Source organism: Egretta garzetta, unplaced genomic scaffold, assembly GCF_000687185.1.
Source record: "Egretta garzetta isolate BGI_Z169 unplaced genomic scaffold, ASM68718v1 scaffold252, whole genome shotgun sequence".
Classification (NCBI taxonomy): Eukaryota; Metazoa; Chordata; class Aves; order Pelecaniformes; family Ardeidae; genus Egretta; species Egretta garzetta.
The window spans coordinates 1,491,670-1,517,263 of record NW_009259028.1 but is presented as its reverse complement, the minus strand read 5'-3'; the positions used below and the strand labels follow the sequence as shown (position 1 = coordinate 1,517,263).

The following is a 25,594-nucleotide window of genomic DNA, read 5'->3' as shown; positions in this document are numbered from 1 at the left end:
GTTGGTTTGTTTTTTTTAAAAATCTCATTTGCAGTCATAGAGCTAAAGCTTGGAGATTAATAATAAAAGCGCGTATGTGACAACGCAGAAACAATGCTGTTCAATGTCAAATACAAAGCAAGATGCAAATTTATTTTTCGGTTAATTAACCAAGCTTTCATCTCCACTGCTCTGATCTGTAAATAAAGTTCACAAGCTAGTTTCAAACAAGGCTGGGAATTAAGCAAACAAACAAACAAAACCCCCCTAAACCAAAATACCCCAACCCAACAGTCTCCCAGCACTGGTTAGCTAATTATGTTTGCCATTTTTTATTCAGGGGGGCCAAAACAGGTTTAAACAAGTTAAAAGCAACAGTACTCCAGTGCTGGCCTAAGGGCGACAGCCCTCCTCTGAATACCACCATCCCTCAGATGCTGCCAAACACTGCCAAGAACCAAGGGGCATCCCTGAAAAGTCTGAGAGAGAAGAATAGGAAAGACGGACAGAAGGATGGATGGGAGGACAGACAGAAGGAAGGGAGAGAAGAAAGAACAAGCGACTGGTCCCCAACACTAAATAACATTACGTTCTCCTGCAGCTATGCTGAGCCTCTAAGGATTTGCTTTCCAAGCTCTTTATTGAAATTGTTCAGGTCCTTAACTGATCTCCTGGGGGGCAAATGGGGGCGGGGGAGGGAGGGGGGGCTGAAAAGCCTTAAGCTAATTAAGCCTGGCTGAGACATACTTGATGAGATGGGAAAAACACAAGCTTTTGAATGGGTGAAAAATCTCCGACCATCTGGTAGTGGTGTTGCAGAGAAGAAAGAGGAAGGACAAAGGGGCAGCTCTCCGCAGCGCGGAGGTAGAGGACTCCTTTAATTACTGGGTCACTGAGACCATTACCGCTCCAAATGCCTGTGAAAGCCCACGAAACGAGCTTAGGAGGCTCAGCAAAAACAACAGGTCTTAGCAAGAAAAGCACCTGCAAGAAAGCGAATCAGAGCAGCTTTCCCCAAGATACATCCGCTAATTAGAAATGATAGGTAATAGATGGGGGCAACAAGGTCCCCGGATCAGAACGAGACTTTTTCCAGCAACCTCTCTCCTCTGATTGCTGTTCTCCAAGGCCCTGCAGATGGTGCTCTCTTTAAATTAATACCACCCCGCCAGCCAGAAGGAAGCTTCTGTTGTACTTGGCAATACAGGTGAACAGCCTGCATTTAGGTTTCAAAATGAATGCCCCAGGTGTTTCATCAATATGGCAAGCAGCTGATGTGCTCCAGCCTCTTCAGCCCTGGTTAAGGCTCATCTGTGTTTTCCTGTCTCTCAGACCGGCTAGAGAAAATCACAGCATTCGGAGGGCAAACTTCGCGCACCAGAGCAAAATCTGAGCTATCTTTGCGCTAAATGGCTTTGTCAGCCATGAGCTGCAAACGTGCCAGTGTAATCCAAACGAGGAGCCCTCCCCTGCCTTCTCCTCTCAGATGAGCTGAATACAGCTACGGCTGACTACAGGTGCAGGCTAGCAAAGAGCAAGCTGGTTTCGACACCAGAAGCTGTGACCAAGCCCCTGCCAAAAAGCAGCGCTACGCTAACTCTTGCTTCAGGATGCAAATACGTGCAGCTATTTCCTTCCCTCCCACACGCAGATTCTTCTCCAATTATTTCGGCTGTGTGCTGCGATCCAGTCAAGTTTGCAAGCTGCACAAGAGCAGGCTATATCCATCCTTGGATGGGAGACCTCATTAAAAGGAAGCGGTGCCGGCAATCTAACACGTTGCACTGCGCAGCTGTCTCCAGCGTCAGATACAAAACCCAGGCCCTGACTACCTGTGGTTTTTAAATACCCCATAGCAGTTGTGATAAGAACAAATGGCATTAACCCTATTCTTCAGCCAAATCTTGACGTGAATTTCACTCCACTGGGCTCCCCTTGAAGGTTCATTTAGAAAGAGTTCCCGTGTCTTAAACTATCACACTTTTAATTCAGTACTGTTAAACATTGGCTACATATAATGCCAGAGGGAACTGTTTCACGAGCAGATTCTGTGATCTCTGTATATATCAGTTTCTAAGATAACTTGCGTTCCTTTAGATAGGTACCGGATATATATGTATTTCTTATCATCTGCTTTTCATGCTCACACACGTCAAGTGCCAGCTGGATCTGCAAGCAGAAGTGCATCCAGAGAAACTATTCTGCTCCACATCCTACACGATGCTGGAAGCAGGCAATATTAGAAGTATTGGTTTAGGACTTTTTCCTTTTTCTTTCTTTTCTTTTTTTAAGGAAACCTGCCCATGTTGCAGGGCCAGGAGATTCAAGACCAAGCTAAAAAACATTTGGACACCTCCCTGAAAAGCAGCTGTGTTCCAGCTGGCCCTTGGCGCTGTGGGGGGCTGCAGTACCACCATGTGGTTCCTGAGTCATCTGGTGTGGACCATGCAGTTCAAGACTCAGGTTTATATGTGCAAGCAGATTTATGATGAGACAGGCATTAAAAAAATTGACAATCGTATAAAGTGACCACAATAGCTGTACTTACTACACACTAGACAGCTACCACCTTGGAAGACACAGAGATAAGACAAACAAAACCACAGAGGATGCCAGTTTTGCCACTCTAGGACCAGTGTGGGAGTTGTTAGCTACACTCACGTAAGAGGAACTGTAAAATACCTCCTAAGGAGGAGGCCCCAGAAATTGAGAGCACACCTCTGGTCTCTTTTGGAAGTCCAGCTTTGTAGACCAATGCAACCACCAGAGAGATGCTCCTGGGCTCCAACGGAAGGACTGGGTGTGCTGGTAGGGACCAGGCCAAGACTCGGTAAACACCCAAGGTGAGATAATAAGAGCCAGGGCCAGCGACTCAATTGAGATGTGATTGCAGCAGCCATGCAGAGCTTGCAGGCACACAAAGCTTGCAGCCACAAGCATCCAAACCCAAGTGAGGGAGAGGAGCCGTGCCAGTGCCTACCATTGGCCTCGTACCCTGCTGATCAGAGCACACTGAAAATAAATTCAAGTTCAAGTCCCTCCCCATGCTGGAAGGGGTCAAATCCTTACTCTCATGTCCTAAACATCCCATGCAAGGCAGCCGTGAAGGGAAGTCCCTCCCATGCCTTCCATGCAACAAACATGCGTCACCCGTGGAGGCCTTTCGACACTCAGGAATAAGCAAAACAAAAGGCAGTGTACACTCAAAAGAGTCCTGCTCAGTTTTCGGTCCTCTCCAGACCATCTGGGTCCAGGGCTGATGGAGGCACCATGCTCAGGTACTGGCACCCCAGAAAGGGGGAGATGCTAAGCTACAGCCCTGCTGACTACCTCCCTGTTTAGTCTGGGAGCTTTTCTGCTTATTTTCCCTGTTGCCTGGACAGCTGGAAGAATCAGCCAACTTAATTTCCTCGAATTGAGCTGCTGGAGTTCAGTACTGATTTTTCAGCCCAGTGACATCTTATTTTGAAGCACCTGAGGTATCTCCATTTGTGCTCATTTGATGCTTTTGTGCTACATTTCAGGCTGACAGATCATACAAACACGTCCAGCAAACGCGTTTTAACTGATGAAACACCTTGTAACCATGACAGCATTTGGCCACAAATTGGGAATCTCAATTTTTTCCAGCCACTGAGACAGTGACTTTGCCACCCTGACCCCCTAACTATACACCGTTGTTAGCTGTAACCAGGGGGCAATGGAGAAAAGATTATTGACTACTTTTTTTTTTTCCCCCCCAGAATCCAGAACATAGTTTAACTGATTTCCCAGCCAGGTAAGAACAGTATAGCCTGTAAGTGACTGCTTATTTCCTCCACAGAGAAAATGCTGAACGTGTAAACAGGCCATCTTTCAAGGGCTGTCAAGTAATGTAGGTATTGAGTGGTTTTTGACAGGATGCTGTAAATGGAATAAAGGCATTTTTTGCCTCTGCAGTAGCTATGATTACTGGCAGAGCTATGCCCTTCACACCAGTGACTGGGGAACAAACAAACAAGGCTGCACATCCGCAAAGGGGAATAATGAGACAAAAGGCTTACATGTCCCAACATCTTGGGGTAAAGATCCTGTACCAGTGAAACAATAACAAACGGCATTTTGTGGTTGAAATTAGCCAGCCATGGAAAGCTATGGATTTGAAAACTTAGGACAGAAGTCACAAGTAAATTCTGAATCTGGGAGAAAAATCCTTAATAAGTGTTTGAGAGAAAAACAGTGTTACTCAGGTATGAACAATTACATTATGAGCATCTCAGCATAGAAGAGACGATGCCATTCCATATTTTTCGTATTTCTCTTGGATCTCTCAAGCAAAACCAAGGGTTTGTGCAGTTGCCCACAGACTGTCTGTAGCTGCAACACAAAGTGCATCATCCAGAGCACCTACTTTGCCAGACTGGTTTAATGACTGGTTTAATTGCAGCTATGACCACATTCCCAGCACACTGGAGTGCTCCAGGAAAGGACCTCCAGAGCTCCGGACTCCAAAAAGGAGGCATTGGACTTTTCATTGATAACAGAAGCCCCAAAGAGCTGCAGTCCTGCACTGATATGTTGAGATACCACTACTGCGTGATTAAGGTACGGGTGCAGTCACAGAGATGTAAGGAGGCGAGATTAAACACTAGCTTCCTCCCTGGCAGATAATTCATGGTGACTAGAGACAGGGTCAGCTTGGGCTGTTGGGCTAACACTACGGGCCAGGTATACTGGTGGTGACCTCGCACGCTCATCTGGAGGTGAGATGTGATGAAAGCCAACCAAGCGGAGGAAAACTGTTCCAGATGGCAAGATCTGCTCGAGAGAACACTCGCCTGTCAACTGCATTAGGAAAAGGCGAGGGGACAGAAAACTCGCTGCCAAAAACTTATGAGTAACAGGCAGAAAAAAGGAAGAGAAGATCCAAAGGTATGAGGAAAGGGTAATGCTTCAAAGTATTGAATGAGATCAGGTGGGAATTTTCCTGCTCAGGTTCCGCAGTAGCGAGAAGCAGATTTAATGTCAGTCAGGGTCATGCCCTACCCAAGGCAACCTCCACTTTACAAGCTGTAGACACATCTGTCCCCTCCCTGCGTGACAGTCCCTCCTTGTACAGCACTGGCCTTCCTGTCCAAGCGCCAGGAACAAGGGCACCGATGAGGCCATGGTGTACCTCCCCAGCAGAGCCAACACCATGGGGATGTGCAGAAGAGAAAACAAAACAGCGCCGAAACAAAAAACGTGCCTCCTGACCCGCCTGATAGTATGTGGAGTGCGTAAATGCCACCCTTCTCATATGAGAACAAGGTTAACTACTCACCCACACCACTGGGCACAACTACAACGATAAAGCTACTGACAGAGAAGTGACAATGTCATTCCCCCGCCCTCCCAACAGAATAACCAAGGGAACCTTTTGATCCTAGGACATACACTGCTTGCTTTGATGTCATTCCTGTTCTGCACTTGAAATAAAAGACAGTTCTCCCAAATCATCCCTCCCTACTCCCACTGCTTGTGGTTTTTTCCACACTTAGTTATGGCTGCCCTCCACTCTGTTTCATGAAAACAAGTTTCTTTCTCTGCTGCCCTAAGCATCTGGCCATTTGCATTTATGGAACAGCTATAAAATAGCGCAACAACCCAGGCAGTGCGGCACATTCTGCTTGCTGTACACCACCATACAAAATGTAAAGCAAGGGGGAGCACAGAATTCCAAATTCCCAAAGGAAATCAGTTGGATTTGTGCATATACAAATTTTATTAAAGGAGGTAGGATTCCAAAATTAATCAGTGCGTAACAAAAGAAAGCCTCCTTCTGTAGCACACAGGGTACAAGAACATAAAATTTGTCCTTGACGGATCAAATTCTTTCTTTGCGTAGCTCCTCATGCTCCATCGGTCTGCTGGACCTATTCTAATTTAAGACTGAAGTTCCTACTGTCGCAAACAGGAGTTAAGCCCACTGTTCAAACAGACGCCTCTGTTGCTGTATAGTATATTTAAAAATGGTGCCATTTCTCTGGAGGTGCTAAAGCTAATTTCCAGATATACTGTTAAGTATGATGCCATCTGTAACAGTGCAGTCCTTGGCCAGTGAGCTCTACTTTTTCAATATGTTACAGGAAAAAGTTTCTAAGATGCCAGTGTCTCTCCCATTTTCCGTATTCCCATATTCTCCCATATTCCCTGGGTGCCATTTGAGATGATTTGAAAGAGGTGCATGTTTCGTTTGCATAAGGCATGGATGATTCTTTGGAGATTTGAGCTAAAACCAAAGCCTAGAAGACTTGGACACCACCACATGAAATATGGATTCCATTATCTTTCCAGTTTTCATACGCTAGAAGGGCACTATCAGTATCTTAAAGCTCTTTAAGCCTTGTAGCTTACAAGTACAAAACATGTAACATCATGTAATAATATTATAAACATATGAGGACTTAGAATTACTTCATGGCATCTGCTTTTCAGTGGGATTTCATGACTTTATATTTTTTGGCATTCCTACAGTGGAAAATAAAAATGAAAATGGCACTTCAAAATATTCCATTAAAAATATCCAGTTTCTCCTGCAGCTTCTCAGAGGATTTAATTTTTTTTTTTAGTTCTTTTTATTTTCTGAATATGGAAAAGAGTTCTAAAAATTATTTTATTTGATTTAATGCTGAGTGTGTTTTAATTCAGCACTGTAACATGAGTTAATTAAACTAAACAAAGACTGCATTGTCAACACTTTCAGCAAGAACAAAGAGATGATATTTTTAAATGAAATAAAAATTGCCAATTCATAATAGTATTTCTATTCTGCTTACTGAAAATGAAATGAAGAAAGCAATCAAATACACACAATAAACCTTAAACACTATCATTGTTAAAGTATTCCCTTTTCTTGTTTCTTCTTTTCTTTCCTTTTGGCTTTTTGTCTTGTACCCTACCATCAAGCCTGATAACATAAAGTGACTGTGACAGCGGGAAAAATGTTTAAGCTGAAAAATTCCTTACATTTTCTACTTTTTATGAGAAAAGCACACGGAAAAAATATATCATTTGTCATTGAAAGAGATGAAAAATAATTAAAACTTAAAATTGATCTTGTACCACCTATTCTTTACATACATTCAGGCTAAAATCTGATATAGGGAGAGTAACGAAAAGAAACAGATTCCTTCTGTGGCGGGGAAAAATATGACTTTTTTTCCCCCCAGGAGATTGAAATCAATATCTGGAGCAGACTACTGACAGTATAATAACTACCCCATCCCGCCAATGCACAGTGCTGCTCAGCACGGCCAGGCAGCACCCTTAGGGAAGGCCTGCAGGGGGGCTGCATCCCATTTGCCGCCTCTCTCAGAGCCGGGGAGGAACATAATTTTGGGCAGCGTGTGCTGCCTGATGAGGTATGACTTCTGCACCGGCCTGCGCTTCGAAATGAACAAACCCCATCACCTCAGTGGTCCTGCTGGTCCCCCTGGTCATGATCGCCTGCAAGGGGCCATGGGTCAGTAAAGCTGGCCCACAGAAGCAACGCTCCCTCCTAACAATCTTGCTGCTTCTTCGCCTCCAGTGAAGCAATTGCTGATAGCAACTACCCTTTGCTGATGTAAGAGCCTGGAGAGCTCCTAGTTCAGAACTGACAAAACCACCGCAAATACAACCACAGACACTAGGACCAAAAAACCCACTCCTCTTCTGCAAGCTTCAGCATCCAAATGGGGCACAGAACATGCTTGCACAGAACTACTCACAGACAGGTCAGCCTCACCTGGTTGCAGCTGTTAACAGATCTGCCCCATACCTACACAGAGCATTTTAAGTGCATTCATGAAATTCAATATACCATTTGCAAACTTGGAAAAAAATGCCACCTTTTGCTAGGCTAAAAGGGTTCTTTTTCCTGCCTACTGTTATGGCCTTTGCTACTTCCACAAGGCATAGAAATTACCTGCATATACTTTTCTGCCACAGCTATGATGCCTTCAGAAGAGCAAAGTGCTTTGCACGGGGAGATAAGAGACCAAAGAGCCCTTGGACCACCACGGATTGACCACAGCAGGCCAGCAAGCAGAATCTGGTCACAAAAGCTCCTGGCTGATACTGCAACTGCAAAGTTCACTTAAGTTCCCTGAAGTTCTCAAGAAAATAAAAGCATGTAAAGTGAGGCTTCTTAAAATCTAAAGGTATCCCCCGGAACAAGGCACTTTTTCGGCTTTCCAGTGATAAACTTGTTACTGTGTACCTCCAACTACTTCTGACTACTTGGTTTGCAACAGTCCACCCCTTGGCATAGCTTACAGCTTTAGACATGCAATTTTAAATACTCAGTGGCAATTTTCTGGTGCCACAGCACTTCCAGCATCCCTGCAAAAGGTCCAAAGGTACACCTTTTTTTTTTTTCTTGCCAAATATCAATACCTGTCACAACCAGATTTTAAAGATATATTTCATATTTAGGGCCAGACTATTCTGTAACAGCCCCCAAATTGTCATCTGATCCATTCGGTATGGGTTGTTATTAAAGCCCAAACACAGTGTAACTGATGCAGGATATTTATTCCTTTCTTCTTTGGACAACTGAGTAACAGAAGTTGGAGCCTTTGTACTAGATCTTCAGATGACACAAAACTCCAAAACATCTTTGTATTGTCTTCTTTCCAAACAAAAAAAAAATATATCTTTTTAAAGATAAACAAGTAAAGACTTTTCAAATCTCTTTTTTTCCCCCCCAAATGTCTCATCCATCTCTATTTGAAGCTGAAAAGGAGTTTGGTCAAGAAATAAAAGGTAGTTACAATTGCCATGACTCAAGAATAAAGATGTCAGATTTGTCCGAAAAGATCTTTCTCACGAAGTATTTTGTTTCTCTACAGCCACAATGTCATATCAGAGAAAGTAATTATTTTGACATTATTTATGACTGTAAAATCCTATAAATGTCTGAGACTGAAACTATAAAAAATTGAGAGCTCTTTTCCTCCAGGTTTTTGGAATATTTAATTCTTTCCAAGATTATGCCATAAAATTATGTCTCTTGCTGAGGTACAGATGGGTAAATGACCTGAAAATCCATCTGTCTGAGTGAAGAATGGACAAAATGATGGCTACAGAGTTCCATAGCTATTCATTTAACAAAGACTGTTGAGCAAAACTGGGCTTTGCTAGAACAGAAATTAGGCAGAATTCAAATGTACAGTAAACAGACATTGACCAGAAGACCAGCAGAGTATGCTGTAAATTATTTAAACCATGGAACATCCCCCAGCCCGCCTTAACATTGCATAGTTCATGCAGAAAAAAAAGATGGCTAATACGCTTCCCTAAACACGGTACTCAAACAGGCTGAGATGCAACTGCACAGAAATAATAATTGTAAGGGCTGGGTCCTGCTTTTAAGTAAAATCCCTGGACATTTTAATATCCCTTTCATAGGCATTAATTGTGCCATTTTCCTCCTTGACTGTGCTTCAGCAACAACCTGATTCTGCACTTCTGGACTTGTCCAACAGAATATAAGTGTGTTCTTTGCCCAGGGAGGATGCTACCCAGCCACTCCAAATTTGTTTCTTGGGTGGAGAAACATCCCAGGTCAAGCTCGAATCATGTTCCAAACAGAACAATAAGACAAAATATTTTAGCCCGAATACAGAAGAAAGCCAACAGAGAAATAACAGCTACTTCTGTTCATATTTCAGTGCTCTGACAGAAATCCTGTCCTCCAAAGAGTTAAGCAACTTCCAAGAGATGACCAGTGAGGGAAATCATTGTATCTAATGTCTTGATGAAGGGAGATAAAAAGAGGTGGGAAATAAGAAGGTAGATGGTAGAGCAGGCTCGGAGTAGCAAATGGCTACATATTCACGCAAATAAACATGAGCCCTATTTCCGTGTGCTGCAAATTGTGTTGTGGAAAAACTGTGCTAATTAAAACTACAACTAAATGCAGAACGCATGGTCATTACAACGTGACAGGACTATTTCCAAGTGTACATATAAAGGGACTGCCGAATGGCCTATTAAAAGCGTGTACACTTACCTAGTCAGCAAATAGGTCAGTGATCACCACTTACTCTGCTTTTTAATAAAGGGATTTGAGAATATTCCCTAATCTTATAAGAAACACAGATTTTCATTATTCTTTTGTGGACTAGAATGACTGCATTATAGTAGCTGGAAAAAAAAAAATTAAAAAGGCGTCTTAGTTTGTCTTTTTTCTTCAGTCGCTCCCTAGTAATACATAACTTTAAGTTACGGTAGGAAAAAAGGGAATAAATTGGCACATGCTATATTTCATTACTGATTTTGGAAAAAGCAACAGCAGGTTTTTACGAAACACACACAGTGCCTTACATTGTTCAATTCTTCAGGGTAATCTGGCTTGTTTCTTACTGCTGGCAATGGAAAACAGTAGCGAGATTGCCAAGATTTTGATTCTTCATTCCTCTGGGCTCCTGGTGCCCCAGAACCTCGCAAACGCCAGGATTTGTGACTCCTTGGTAATATGCACTATGGCGCGACCCCAGAGCTGTGAAGCCAAATGAGCTATACGGAAAGGACCCCGCAAGCCCTGAAATCCCCCAAAACACATACGTGAGCTGGTAATAAAACTTGCACAATTAGATCAGAACCTTACCTAGGGTTTGTCAGAAGTTTGCGAAAACTGAGACACATCTCAAAACCAGCAAGAAACAGTCATTTTTCCATGGAAAAACAGATCACTGAAAAAATTCCTAGCACGCTTCAAAGACACAATCAATAACTAAGCAAAAACCTAGCTTTAGGTTGGAAAAGGGACTTTGATCTTCGTTGGTCATTTAGTGGCTTCCACAGCTCCAGTGCTGGGGACAGCACAGGTCACAGATGACTCCCATTAATCTAATGGCTCCCAGTGAGAGGGAGGAGAGAAGCAGCTACGCGCTACCCTTTGCTCCAGGATGAGCTTGAAAACACACAAAAAAGTATCAGATGTAGAACAGAAAGACCAGGTAGTTTGCAGTTTAGTAGTTGCTACATTTGGCTATGCATGTAGATCTAGTACAGGTCAAACCCAATTAAGATCCATGTATTTCTATTTAATGGGACTAGCAGTCCCATGTTAACTTTTTTCCCATGTGTTCTTAGACAAAAATATGCCATTTCATTGTACATCCGATGTACTGCAGATGCTGCTGGAAAACTATTTAACTGAATTAGTTTATGAGGTAGCACTTGGGTTACATAAAATAACGTTACATTTTAAATCTTTCTTTTATGCCAGGTAATCCCTTTCCATTAAGAGGAGTCTCTCTTTGGGGAATATATCTTACTTTATCAGCCTGAACTTCAGTGGATTTTCCCTTTTTACCTCTTTGTCCAGTTTTTTGTGGCGAACTTTTAAACCAGAGTATGTGCCCACCAGAACTGGAAGCATCTAGGGAGAAGGAGTGCTGAGGGTGCTCTACATGTTCTTATGCCCATAAGAATGAAACAAAGCAAGGGAAAGCCTTAATTTCCTTCCCTTCTCAAAACCCTGAAAAAAACCCTTTATTTTCCCTGACCCAAAGACAGTACATTTGGAAGAAGCTAAACAGAATATCTATGCAGTTACCTAAGTGCTGTTATCCTGCATGTAGACTCAACGCATCATCTCCTTACCGTGGAACTGACCCAAAGCTCGATTAAATCAATGAGAGCCCTTATGTGAACTTCAACGAGCTTTGGATTAGACGAATCCTGTACAGGAGCAATACCTGAGCCCCCAGGTAGGAACACGTTCCAAAATGTTTGGAATGAACCTTTTACTTACTTGGTACTTGAACCTTTTAAATCAGGGGCAAGAAAAGGAAAAGTGCCAAGAACAACCCTTTTCTGACATTACCTTCGTTTCCTTAATGTTGCATATTTTAATAGTAGGTAGAACAGATGGCGAAACGTAATCTCTCCACTGAGAACTAAACGACAGTGACTAGCTGTAGGGGACACTAAAGTATTAAAGAGAAGGAAAAGTACATTTTGTCCAACTTGCTTTTGATAAGGCATAAAATAAAATGTAAATAATTTCTATTAGGAGGAAATTAACATAATGACTTTGGTATTTGCAATCAGAGTGAGCTTGTATTATATAACCTGGATTTGCAACCGAGGTAGCACAGTACTATTTACCTGGATTTGAAGTAAGGATTATATCAATTCTATTTTCACCTTCAGTAATAAAGCACAAAACCAATACCTGACTGATAACAAAGAGATGTGATTAGTTGGATAGCCAATTAAAAAAAAAAAAGAAAAAGGAGAGGAAATGTTGTTTAGCTGTATATGAACAAAGAGGTTCTATTAACTTGGGTTTGCAGTGAAGAAAAGTGTCAATATTGCTAACACAGGTTTGTAATTAAGTTGGTGTCAATGTGGCTGGGAAAATGAGTTCATAATTAGGACAACACAGTTAGTATTGACCTGAATTTTCAATAAAAATCATGTCTGTTTTAATTTGGAACTGTAAAATTCTTCCCTGTTCTCCACAAATGACCATATAATTATTAACTTGCAGTTACTTTACAATTAGAGAATTATTTACGTAATATGTTTTTTTTATATAACCATGTGCCTGTTACAAATGGTGAACTGAACATAAGGTTCCAGAAGTGTCTGACACTTAAAATTAAACTTCTACATTTCTTTGCAAAAACATTCCTAAGGATTTAAATACTTTATTCACAGAAAAAAATTACTGCTTCAGCAAGACTCTGTGTTTTTGCTCCAAATATTGCTTTTTTTATTGGAATTACTAGTTTTAGTTAATTACTAGTTAAATCTCTATTAAAGACCTGGCAAATAATTATCATACCCATTTATTGTAAATACTCTCGATGCCTCTAGCGAACATGATCAAGAGGGTGCTTAAATGGACATAAATTGTTTGTTTAATCAGCCTTATGCACTTTAACGCATAAAACCAACAACAAGAAGAGTATTTATTTTGAAGTCACTTTAGAACCTGGGTGTGCACTTTTTTGCCCTTTTTCCCTATCTAAATCAAATCACCAATATATTAAAACAATGCTCAAGGATAGGCAAACAAGGATTTTTCTTAGGGGAAAGAAAAAAGCCTTTATGTGCTCTTTCCATGTTTCCTCACAATAGAAAAGGAGAACATGAGTGCAGCAGAATTCTTTGTCTTGATCTATTTTATAACAGGCCTCACCTCCTCCTCCTCCTTCTTTTCCTTCCTCTTCTTTTTCCTCTGCACCATGAATCAAAGGCATCTCAACTTCTGTTGTGTCTTCTTGGTTCAACAATGGGTCTGAATAAATTTGATAAAAAGAAGATGAACAGTAAGGCTTTTCAGAATGGATGTAAAAGGATTAATATACACCAGAGAGATTACCATTAAAAACACTGGCAGAGGAAAAGGATCCTTTTCCCCAAGAGTACGGACATAAAAGCTGTCTCAGGGAAATTCAAGGGGCTGTAAGTTGAGAGGAAGGCCTTGATCCTCCAACATGCTGAGCTTTCTGGGATTTAGCACAACCCCCCCACGTGCCTAGCTCCAAGCACGGGCCTTCACCGGCACCCATCGCAAGCCCAGAGACACGCGTACTCAAGTGTTTTGCTGGACTGGGGACACAGAGCATTCAGTGCTCCAAACATACCAGGCTGAAGCGCTTGTCATCAGGAATAAGAAATGCAACGTTCATTTCTTTTTCTAACAGTCACAGTTATTAAAAAGTCAGCTTTCATCACCGAGAATCCATAGATACTCCCCTGCTCAGGGCTGAATTTAGAGTTAAGAAGATCTGGCTCCACAGATTTAGCTTAGTGGTTATGGAGAAAGAAAGGGAACTTAAACACTACGGATAATATCTGAGCAATAACTAGCATTTTGCCTGTTAATCTTGCTCTTTGGTTTCAAGGCATGTGCAGTACCTTCTATTTCCATGCAAGAGCTTTGGGAATCTGCCCCAGTTTTCACCTCCTCCTCTGCAGAAACTTCCTGTTGTCCTGTTAACATGACAAATTGACAATGACATCAGCATGATGACTGCGTGCAGGCAACAGCAAGTTTGTCAAAACAAGACACGAGCCTAACATAGAGCACAGTCCTTTTCAGCCAAGTACTGCTTCTTTTCTATTAAACAAACAGTGTTGGAATTATTTTATATATGAAATACCACTGAACAAACTCTAAGCATTAAGTACTTTAAATGGCTGGTCAAAACTGACCCTGAATCAACTTCTTTTTTTTCCTTCTTTTGTAGCTCAGCCTTAACACACCGATTCTCACAGGAGCTGTCGCAAAGCGCTCACACTTGACAGTCGACTTAGCAGAAGGAACAGAATCACCCCACAGGCTTTTAGAACAGCAACAACAACAACAAAGGACAGTAATAACAATGCTATGCGCCCAGAATCAATATGGGTAAACCCACATATTTGGAGACGCGTGTCTTTTCCAGCAACGCCAGAGATTACCACACCACAACTGGTTGGCACACAACCTCTACTAGCCACCAGCATTTTCTTAAGGCAGCAGAGGTCAGGCTGAAAACCTCTGGATGCTGAAACTGGAAGAACTAAGGTTCCCAACTGGTTCATTATCTCTATCTTAAAGAATTTTGATACAAAACTTTACCTTTGGCTTGATCTTGTTCACATCCCACAGGATGCACTGGGTCACTCTCTTGTGTGCCTTTGGAGTCTTTCAGGGAGTCTGAGGAAACAGCAAACAAACAAACAAATCCGGCAGCGGTTTTCATGCTGGAAAACTCTGGTAGTTACTTCAGACACAGGTAGCCCTTAGGTGCTAGCTTCATACCTGGCACTCTGATACACTGACAGATTTTGTATCTGTTTAACTACAGACTTACAGACTACAAAAGCATACTCATGGGTTTCAATTATTCAAATCGATTTCAAAATCTGGACACTTACCGAGGAGTTTTTTTGCCTGCAGTATAAACCTTAAACAGGGAGCTGGCAAGAAAGGACGCATAAGAATAAGCAGCAGCACTACTGAGAATCTTATTTCTAATGAACAGAGTGGCACAAAGCTACGAGAAACAGCACAAACCACCTACTTGATAAAGTGATTTCTTGTTTATTTAGAACAACGCCAGCACTTTTCATGGTTGGACTTCCACAAGCTTGACAAACATTAAGTCCTATAAATCCCAGTGCAAATCCTAGCCTCATTTCACCCGATGACAGAACCCTCAAGGTAAATATCGTGGCCAAGACTGTTTTCCCTTCCTGGGGAGACCAGCAAAATGAACTGCTCAAAGCCGTACCCTGAACCAGTGGCACAGTGAGGTTTAAATTGGGTGATACATGCCCAATTGCTATGTTATCTGCAGTCTTCATAAACACGGGGCATTATTTTGTTGTGCCAAATGACATTTTCTGACAACAGCCACTCCTTAGTTTTTGCGTAAGGATGGAGAAAGGCACCATCCCACTGCAGTCAGGAAATCACAGCAACACAGCCACTCGTTTTAGCTCTGCTCATCCGCATAACACACCTCTTTCACGGGATAAAGAGCTCTCTTGGAGCCTTGTTAAAAACCACCGCTGATCTAACAGGACATTTCTGCAAATGACAGGGGTAAGTACACTTGAGGTCCTAACAACGGTAACAGATGATCACTATTTGTGTTCCAGAATGAAACACTTTCTAAAATGCTGCTAGATGGAAAACTTAAGTAACAGTGCCAAAAGATCTACGGCGCATGATAATAAATTACGCTATGACAGTCTTGTTATGGCTCTACTTCTGGAAGGTCCCTTTCTACGATACAGCAGAGGAAATCTTACAATATACCAAAGGATGCCCCTGTAAAACTCTGTTCCTGAAACTTGCCAAGAATAATCTCTGATGGATAAGTGAGAAAGCTGGGTTGTTAACATCTGATCCAAACTTAATAATCTGTAGAAAATGTATGCACTGAAAGTGTGTGGCTTTAATTAACTGCAAATAATCCCCCAAGGCAAATATTTAATTACCTGCACAGCTTCTTACTTCTTTTGTGGCATGACAATAAGTTTATAAATCCAAGTTTGAAAGCAGAATATCTCACTGATACACAATTTGCTAAAATTTCCCCTTGCTGCACCTTTTTTTCACCCTACTGTGGACTTAAAACACGATTCACTGCTATCAGCTGGACCACTGTGCTGGCCTTTTGCACCAGGATGCCACATTGTGCTATGAGTTACAAGGGATTACCTTATCAGCCCGAATCAGAGCAAAAAGAAATTAGAATTTCATCAAATTCCAAGTTTAATCAAAAAGCAAGTTGAAGGACGTCTTGATATAAATGGGAATGGCACTAAAAATCTGTAGGGAATTTTTCAAGCAAACTTCAGTCCCTCTGAATGAAATTCCGGTTTTGCTGAAGTTTTTGAAAAAACTTCCAGGATATCAAGCAAGCCAAGATTTGTACCACCTATAGCCCCATACCCTAAATAAATATAAACTTCTTCTGCATGATATAGTTGCATGTTTGTAAAAGGAAATGTACTGATAAAGCTGGAATCAGAATTCCTCTGCCTTAAGTACCATGCAGCCAGAGCCCGAACACAGCCCTTCAAACAGCCAGAAGCAATGATAAAGTGTGATATTATCTGCTACGGGCAGGAGAGGTGCACGTGGCTCTGTCCCATCGGACCCTTAGAGCTAGCTCATCCTACACCTATTGCACAGTACTTCATACTCCCACACCTGTGCCTTTAATCTCAGTTCACAGGTGCCATCTTTTCTCCCTAGAATGAGGAATGACTCCAATTTCATGCAAAAATCAATCCCTGGCATCAGAGGAACAATTACACGCGTTGGTCAATAACAGCAAATGGAGTTTAAGGAGCCCCGTGCTTGGCTGATGTATGTGCCCCATCACACTTACTGTTTGCCGCAGGGCATCACGCAGCTTACGGCAACCTATGGTTGTTGCACAGCGTGGGGGATTCGTGCCGCTTTCACCCCACAGCTGGACTGAGCAGCAGCGTTAGGCACCCCAGCTAGAAACCACCTACGCTACCTGGCACACCTTTACACGTTCCCATAGCTGGCCCTGCACAGTTTATTCTTACCGGATTGTAATTTTGTGTTAAACTTTCATCATGGTCATAAAATGTTTTCTAATTGTTCCAGGGTTCAAGAAAGCAATTTAAAAATTGCACAGGATTCCAAATTATCCTGGGCAACATTCAACGATAATTTTGCACCAATTATTTTTGTAAAGTGTGTTTCTGAAAAGAGCAGAACATGGACAGGAGTTACTGCCTAGCTGTAAGAGTCTGTGGCTCTTATTTCAGCAGTAGAAATCAGTCGTTGCATTAGTATGCAGATTCTGAATTTCAAAATCTTTAAGGTCAAGACCATACCCAAGATTTCTTCTTTTCAAATGCAAATATTAGATCAAATATTCAACCCAAAAGGTCCAAAGACAGATTTACTTTTAGGATTAACAAGAATAAAATAAATCAAAGGAATAAACCCAGATTTATGAAGAAAATCTAGGCCAAGCAAAAGTGTAAGACAAAACACATCGGTCAGTAAAAGCTGTTCCCAAATTGGATACAAGGCAAGAGTGCCACCTCCGTTCCAGTTGGCAAGCAGCAGTGGGAATCCCACAAATGCTCATGATATGCTACTTTATGCATGCAAGTTTTCAGTAAGGTAGTGGTGTTCCTCGGGCTCAGCTGGCCCTCTGGGGTATAATAGCCCTAAACGATTCCAGGGTCTACAAAAGCTCTGGCCATCCCTAAGCCTTCATTCATCTCTAAGTGGCTAAGGAAATAACTCTGATTTTTTTTAAATGGCATAAAGCAGTGTTAGTCTTCTCCCACCCGTTAAGTCATAGTGGAGAATCCAAGTCAGGATATTATTTTACAGCACAGTATGCTTAGTTTTTTGATAACACACGCTGGGCACTATTTACCTTGGGTAATCACAAATTGGGACTGTAAGGGTTAACATTCCTCCAGGCAGGACTGAAAATAATCAGTGTTTCTGATACTACGCTGAAGCACAGTTCCTAATGTCATCATCGATCACACATGAATGAACCAAACATGACATTTAATGACATAAATGAACCAAAGATAGGCCACTTTTATCTACTGCACATCAAGCACTGAAGTGCTCATCGAAGTCTGAGCATCCTCTTAGTCCTTTCAAACCTGCTTTTACTTGGTGGCTGCAGTGACACTGTCCCTGTCAGGAGCGCTTGGCTCTGCACCCTTCCATTGTATTGGAACAACTGGCTCGTGGGGCTGCATGGTTGAACGCACCTGGGAATCAGCCCCAACCTTTAAATAACCCATGAAGAAAATACTTGGACTTTAAGCAAGCCAATCAGAATACTCCTCAAGTGTTCCTGGTCCAATATATCAACTGTATGTTGAATTCAGCTCCAAGAAAACAGTCTAGCTTGCAATAAACTATCAATCCTACCCTTCCTGCCAATATCAGCCACTATTCTGTCTAAATGCTGCATAACCTCCCTGCTTTTCTGTGCCATTTTTTTTTTTTGACTGTATAAAGCAACGCTGCTCAAACAAAATTTTGCAAATGCTAAGGAAGAGGAGAAATGGTAAGATCTGAATGTTAAGTGGTTTTAATGATCTTTTAAAATTCACTCCCCCAGCTACTCTCTGTATGGCTTATTTACTGAGTCGTTTCTAATGTGCAACACACCTGGGTCCTGCATACAGCATAGATAAATCACCATGTTTTAGGGAGCTGTAAGAAGATTAAAGAGGGAAAAAGCTGGTCATTATGAAAGAAACAGGTTCAGTGCATTTTATTTTTTAAGCATGATACTGTGAAAAATGACTGGAATATTTCCAGAGTGAAAGAAATCAAGCAGGCGTCTAAAATTACAGGTAATGGTGTGCACGGAGGCTGCCACATGATTAGGGTATTCTTTTGCCTCATAAACCCAGGAAAATGTGTTAAAATGAAGTACTATAAAATGGTGATTTATGAGAAGTTAGGGAGGTATTCTTGAGCTTTGACTTTAAAATGTTATTTTTATATCCTCCAAGATTTCATTTTAATCTATCTTTATGACAGATTAGATTTATTGGAGCCCAAGTTTATACGGCTTGGTAAAACAGACCTTTTTAGGCGCAACAACCTGTAGAGATATTTTTGCAAGTGTTCGGGTAATAGACCAGGCAGTTCATCTCTGCAGGTGGGGTCCACCGAGTAACGCTCCCACCTGCTCGTGCTTCGAGCTGACAGGAGGGCATCTCCTCTAACATCACCTCCTGTCCACAAGAGACATTTCGGGTGCAGCCGGTATGATAACCGTGGACATCCTGCTACTGCCACCAGGGGCAGGGCCTGTTGAGCTGAAAAAAACCTGGCCACCTGGGTTAGACCCTTCTCAGGAGAAGATGCCACACAGCTGAAGGTGAGGGTTGAGGCGGGGAGATGGAAGGAGTAGGTGCTCGCACCAGGCTGAAGGGAGTGCAGCCGGATGGCTCCAGGTCAGCTAATATTTAAAAATAAGTAGGATCTAAATAAGCCAGCTAAGTAGATTACTGTCAGCTGTTGCAGCTGCCTGTACTGGTGAGGGGTAGAGCAGAAATAGCTCTTGAGTAGTTTATGGTCTGGACCCTGTCTGGATGTGCAAGGCTACAGGTAGGTCAGGTTGAAAGGAAGAGTGAATAAACTGCATCACGTACAGCTTGAAGTGACCATTATGGAGGGTGTTAGGAGAACAGGCATTTGGTTGGATGGTGATGGTTATGTACCTGGTTTAAAAAAACCCAAACCACACCATTTAGCTTGTGCTAGCCAATTTGCTTTCACAGAAATCCTTCAAACGAAGGGGGAGAAAAATGTTATCACTGTAGCTGGCATGCGGAGCCACAGCTACAGTTGGGGGTGTTGAAACTCTTCCACTAAAAAGGTTCTTTTTCAGTTACCTATAATTGAAATTTTTCAGGCTGAAATTTTCCAGGTCTAATCATAGCCCAAGGGTGAAGTAAAAACATTTCATTGGTAGCTGCTGAGCGCTCAGCACTTCTGAAAATCAGGTCATTCATTTAGATGTCTTAATATATACTTAAGAGCTGATTTTAAACACCTCTTTTTGAACGTATTAGCATTTCAGTCAATCTTTTTCACCCACTTATCAATGTCTAATTTACGTCGATTTGCACAGCTTCCCTGCATTTGAAATGCTCTATCTTTCAGTTTAGCCCTTCTCAATCATTTATGTCTTCAGGACATCAAGATTTTTCCATGGTGAGAACTACAGCTGGCCAAGCAGGAATTTTATATCCCTTATGTTTTACAGGCAGGATACATACAGGCTTCTGGGCTGCACAAAGTGAGTTTTTAGGGCTAACCCCTAGCCAAGGCATATACCTAATTCTGTCTCTGACAACATAAGCCCTCCAGCTGACTGAATCTGACTCCATTTCAGAGAATGTAGAAAAATAGTGACTTGCTTTAAATGACACTCCCCCAGGAGCACAGACTTTGGTGAACACCTGGAAATAATTAATCGCTACTTTATTTTTTAAATTAATTAGCATATGAATTAATTTAGTTGACCTTCAAATGAAAATTCAGTTCTCATTAAGTGCTAATGAATTAAAATCAGTGCATTGTGCACAGAAACTTTCCCATGATTGCATAACAGGGAGTTCATCCTTCACCTGTACTAAATCCAGTTCCTTTTTTCATTTTTTATACCAGGAGGCCCTATCATTAAATCAGGTTAAATAGTAATGGGTAGGACAGTAACCAAGATGAAGATGCAGAACACTCTCTCTCGCACACACACGCGCATGTGCACACGGACGTACTCTTTTTAAAAAAAAAAATAAAAAAATCACAGATTCAAACCAAGCCACAGCTATATACAACATGGTCCATTTGAAATGAGTTTGTAGTCGCAGCGCAATCTTGTATGGACAGGCATACCAAACTGAGTGCAGCCTGATATGTATTTTATCTGCTGCATAAACATTAATGACTTTAATCACTTTGTTCTGCCCTTACACTTCATAAAGAGAAGCATCTCTAACTTGAAATACTCCATGTATAAAGGATCTACTTCCATATGCACGATAATGAAGCGCTACGAAGGTGCTGCCTAGAGATGTCAGCTCTCCCCCCAAGAGCTAATAGTTATGCATGCGAGTTTTCAAGGGTAAAATTGCAACATTTCTTTGCTGTATTTCCAGACAGTGGAAATAGAAACTTGGCAGAGACTGGAATAAGAGGATACCTTCACAGCATAACATCAAACATCTTGATATTCTTGGAATATGACTGTTCTGACTTTTTTTTTTTTCTTTCCTGAGGACAGACAGAGCACTCAAAAAATTCAGTCTGCTCCAAGGCCACATGCAAACTGGGACCATGAGGACTTTTTTTTCTGGGCAGTGTCTCCTCTATTGTAAATAACAGAAGAGGGATGCTTCCACATTAATACGAGATTTGTAATCTCACAGTAGGTTTTCTTTTTAATCAGAGCCCCTCAAAACTTGATTACTGCGCCATTCCACGCACTTATCACGAAACATCCCCTTTCACGGGCACATCCTTCCCCTTTTCCTTTCAAAAAACCTGATAAAGATGACTCAGGCGAGACAGTACTCGAACTTCATGGTAGCAGAGATGCACACGTGCTCTGTTTTGAGTATCACCACGTTTTAGAGCAATAAATAACTATTTCAATGTGTTTGCTATATTCTAATCCCAGACACAGGAGGAAAAAATAAGCAGAAAACCTACTAGTCAACCCTAATTGGAGTCAAAAATACTTGTTTTGGTGCACTCACCAGAACTGACATTTGAAAGACTGCTATATTTCCATAGCAGGCTTGGAAACCCCCTATTCCGAGTGGTTTAAACTATGCATTTTGGGAACATGCAACCTAGACTTACTTGCCACAAATCTCTTTTCACAGTAATTAGGTGGAATGACTGGAAAAACATAATTTCTTTAAATGCTTTACATCCAGTTCATTTAGTTGAAGATAAACTACAGAAATGAGTATGTTCCAGAACCTGGCAGGTTTTAGCTGTGTTAACTCAGTGGGCAAACAATTTGAAGGCTGAAATTTATTTCGGGAGCAGCAGGTGTTTTCAGAAATGCCAGGATTTTGTAAAAGTGCCATTTCCCAAGCGGTTGCAAGTTTTTTGTAACACTAGCATTCATTTTAAAACAACTCAAAATCTAAAATCTCAAAAGTTGAAAATCTACTAATGGAAATAAGGATTAAAACCACAGCCTGGTGGATGCGGTGGCCTCATTGTTCGAAATTCTTAGTTACATTTAAAAAACTATCAGGCAAATCCCCAAACATATTCTCGTCCCCACCATTCCTTTTTTCTACTTGTACACTTTACAAACAAAATGTATGAAGGAGAATCTGTCTTCCTCCTTTTTCCCTACCAGATGCTTTTCGTCTTACTTTTAAGGAGAGGTAGGACATCAAAGAGAAAGCACCCTTTGGATTTCTCAGGGCCCTATCTCTTCTGTCAACCTCTCAAGAGAAGACAGGAAAACACTATACTCTTAACGTATTACAGGAAAAGCAAGACACACAGCACCAGATTGCTCCTTTCCTGAGAAGAGACAACTAAAACAATGGGTTGAAAAACTGGAGTGGTTATGCATTGAGATGGTCACTGAAAAGCATTTCAGAAGACTCTGGCTTGCTAGTCAGGAATAAGCACCCAAAGCAATCCCAAAACGTTGGGATCTTCAGTAAGACCGCAGACAGCAATAAAATAAACAAAAAATCCAAACCCAAAGCCTCACCATGACCCTGACATTACTGAATATAAAACCCACATCTGATGGGCGATCTTATAGCTACAGTACACGTAAACAGGCCAGACGCCAGCAAAAAAGAGAAATGAATGACAGGCAATCACTAGCTACACTGAGGCTGAATCTGTCACTGTTTTGCCTTCCACCAGCCTTGCCACGACCTTAATCTGTGAAGATATCAAAAGCAAAAGCCAGTGTTCCAGCGAGGGTTTGTGGCTTTTTCTCCCTGCAGGATCAATCAATCAGTTAAGAGAGCACTTAAATCAACCTGCACAAGGCTTTGAACTCATAATCAGGTAAGTATGTGGGCTCTCTAGCATGCGTCGTTGGAAGAAAAGGCCAAGATCTCACACCCCGTCACACTTATCTAGACAAATGAGAAGAGAGTCAAGCAGCGACGCCGAATTAAACATTAAATCTTTTAAAATAAATACATTAATGGATGTTAATAATTATGTTATCTCAGTAAAATGCATTAAAATTTTCTACTAGTCTTTCTTGAAGGCTGTACTGATGGACTGCATTTATTATAGATAGCATAACTCCTGTTTTGAATTACCAGTAGCGAACATTTTATAAATCACCCAGGCTTTTTCCTAACATACCCCCACAAAAATGCCAAAACCCATAGACCGGCACAAGCAATTAATAGCGTGATATCATAAGAGTATCAAAAACAGTACGTCTGTGCGCTGGTTCCTATCTGTAAACCAACAACTCCACAGGAGAAATCTCAGCTTGAAACATTTAAATTAGATCATCTCTCTTTCTTGTTTCCTAAACTCCCTGTCATTTGGCCCCGTGACATTTTTAAATATTTATCACAAACTAAATGATCTGAGTGCCCAGCACAGTCTGCACAAGATAAACATTACTTTCTCCCTCCCAATTATGACTTCATCTCCTCCTGTCTCCTCTTGATATGTTTATAGCTATTGTGTTTTCCTTTTCTCCCCTCAGGAGAGCACCGAATAGGGAGCTAATATCGCTGAGATGGATGTGCACGCTTAACTTTACGCCTGTGAGTCACCCCAGCGAGCCCAAGCTTTGGGCTTATTTCTGATATGTCATGTATGATATTTAGTATTACCTCTGTAACAAGGGGACTTAGGAATTCATGGCATCTCTCCTACCAGCACAACAGCTGGTGCCAAGTACTTCATTACAAAGACTTTTGTAAATGAAAATCCAAGCATTTACCTATTTCTGTATTGTTTAACCATGATTTCAGCAATTTCTAGATAAAGGAAAATAGGGCTTTATGAAATGTCCTCTTGGGACTGCATATTTTGAAACACAATTTACAGTCTGTACCTCTATCCTCACTCAGCTCTGTTTCTTCTGATGGTGATAGGCTGGCCACAGCTGAAGGTTTCGTCTCATCTATAAGAACCGAGGAAATGAAAGAGAAGTTATTCATTAGACAGCAAACTGATGAACCGCTTTACTGAAAAGAAGTGTTACACCTTATTGAGGCAAGGTACTAGACCTGAATTTGATTTACTGGGCTTCCCTCGATTCTCATTGCATTCACCAGCCGTTACTGGTCTGGTTGTCTTCCCTAAACCAGGGGTAAACTCACATTACAATACTACCAGATCAAGTCTCTATTTCAATTTCTCATAATACAGAGAGAGGAACAGGTATCATTTCATGGGTAGGCTGGTGTTCCTATTTGCTTTGAGATTCCTTTTTTAATTTAATCCATCTATTTTGAGAAAAAACAATTAAGCCATTCTTAACTTTAATCATGTCCATGAATCCCATTGGAATCAAAATGATTACATGCAAATGCTTGAATGAAAATAGAAGCCTGAATTTAGCAAGTCCCTGAAAATCTGCAGCTTGGAGTTTTTTAATGGTAGAGCATGCAGGTAAAACTATTGTAGTTAACAGATAAAACCCTGAATTTAATAAAATCTTTTAACTTTCACTGTTGCTTTTTTTTGGCAATTTATGTAGTTCTAAAACCCTTATAAGCCTTTGTTTTCATTTCTAGCCTTTCATTTCTTTCAAAAGACTTGCCTCTGACAATTCTGACAAAATTTTTTTCCTAATATAATCATCAAGTATTTTTAACTACCTTGAAAGAAGAGCTATGATCCACCTGCCATTTTGTTTCTCCACATGTTAACTGTGAAGTTCACTGATGATAAACTGGAAGCCAGACTTTAAAAAAACCACACAGTAATAGCTGATAAATTTCAGGCCACTCTTTATATACTGTATATATACTATATAACCAGCTTTTTCACTGCTGTATAAGAAGAATACATAAATCATGTAATAGCCTGGGTAAGACTACAGTGTCTGTTTTTTCTCCTATATTTTCTTTCACAATATCGAAGTATACGATTTGTGATTTGTCACACTCAGACAAAGGTTATGCCTTTTGGTTTAGAAAATACAAATAAGAACTTTAACATGTGATGGGATTGCTCCTCACAGTGATCATTCACAGTGATTAGAAATGTTTTAGGCATACAACTGCGTATCTTAGAAAATTTGGTCATTTCCTACTGCCAAGAAAGGGCGCAGAAGCAGCAATCTAAAAGTTCCTGATGATGTTTTGTCTCCGCAGTGAGTAGAGCTGAAAGTGGTAGCAACTCATTAGCTAACTGTAATGAGCTTGAGGTAATTGCACACCTCTCTGTCCTTGTCACTATGTGAACCAGTAGAGATAAACGTTAAGACAAATAATTTTTTCCTATAACTCTGCATGCCTGTGGCCGAGGAGGTGATTCATGGACAATGGTTAGGCACAATGCTGTCTTCAGGCACGTACCTAAAATGCATTCCTAAAGTATGAACATTTTCTGGATCTGGGACCTAAAATGTCTGGATCTTTTCTTTGACGCTCT

At 41.3% G+C, this 25,594-nt stretch overlaps 1 protein-coding gene across 1 annotated transcript in view; it reads right to left on the bottom strand.

Annotated features, from left to right (window-relative positions):
- MACROD2 (mono-ADP ribosylhydrolase 2) overlaps positions 1 to 25,594 on the bottom strand; it is an 892,593-nt gene that overhangs the window by 23,182 nt on the left and 843,817 nt on the right. The window contains exons 14-17 of the mRNA XM_009634665.2: positions 24,048 to 24,116; positions 14,567 to 14,644; positions 13,861 to 13,935; positions 13,139 to 13,237 (exon numbers count right to left, since the gene is read on the bottom strand). Coding sequence (XP_009632960.2) covers positions 13,139 to 13,237; positions 13,861 to 13,935; positions 14,567 to 14,644; positions 24,048 to 24,116 — 321 coding nt within the window. The remainder of the gene's footprint in view (positions 1 to 13,138; positions 13,238 to 13,860; positions 13,936 to 14,566; positions 14,645 to 24,047; positions 24,117 to 25,594) is intronic.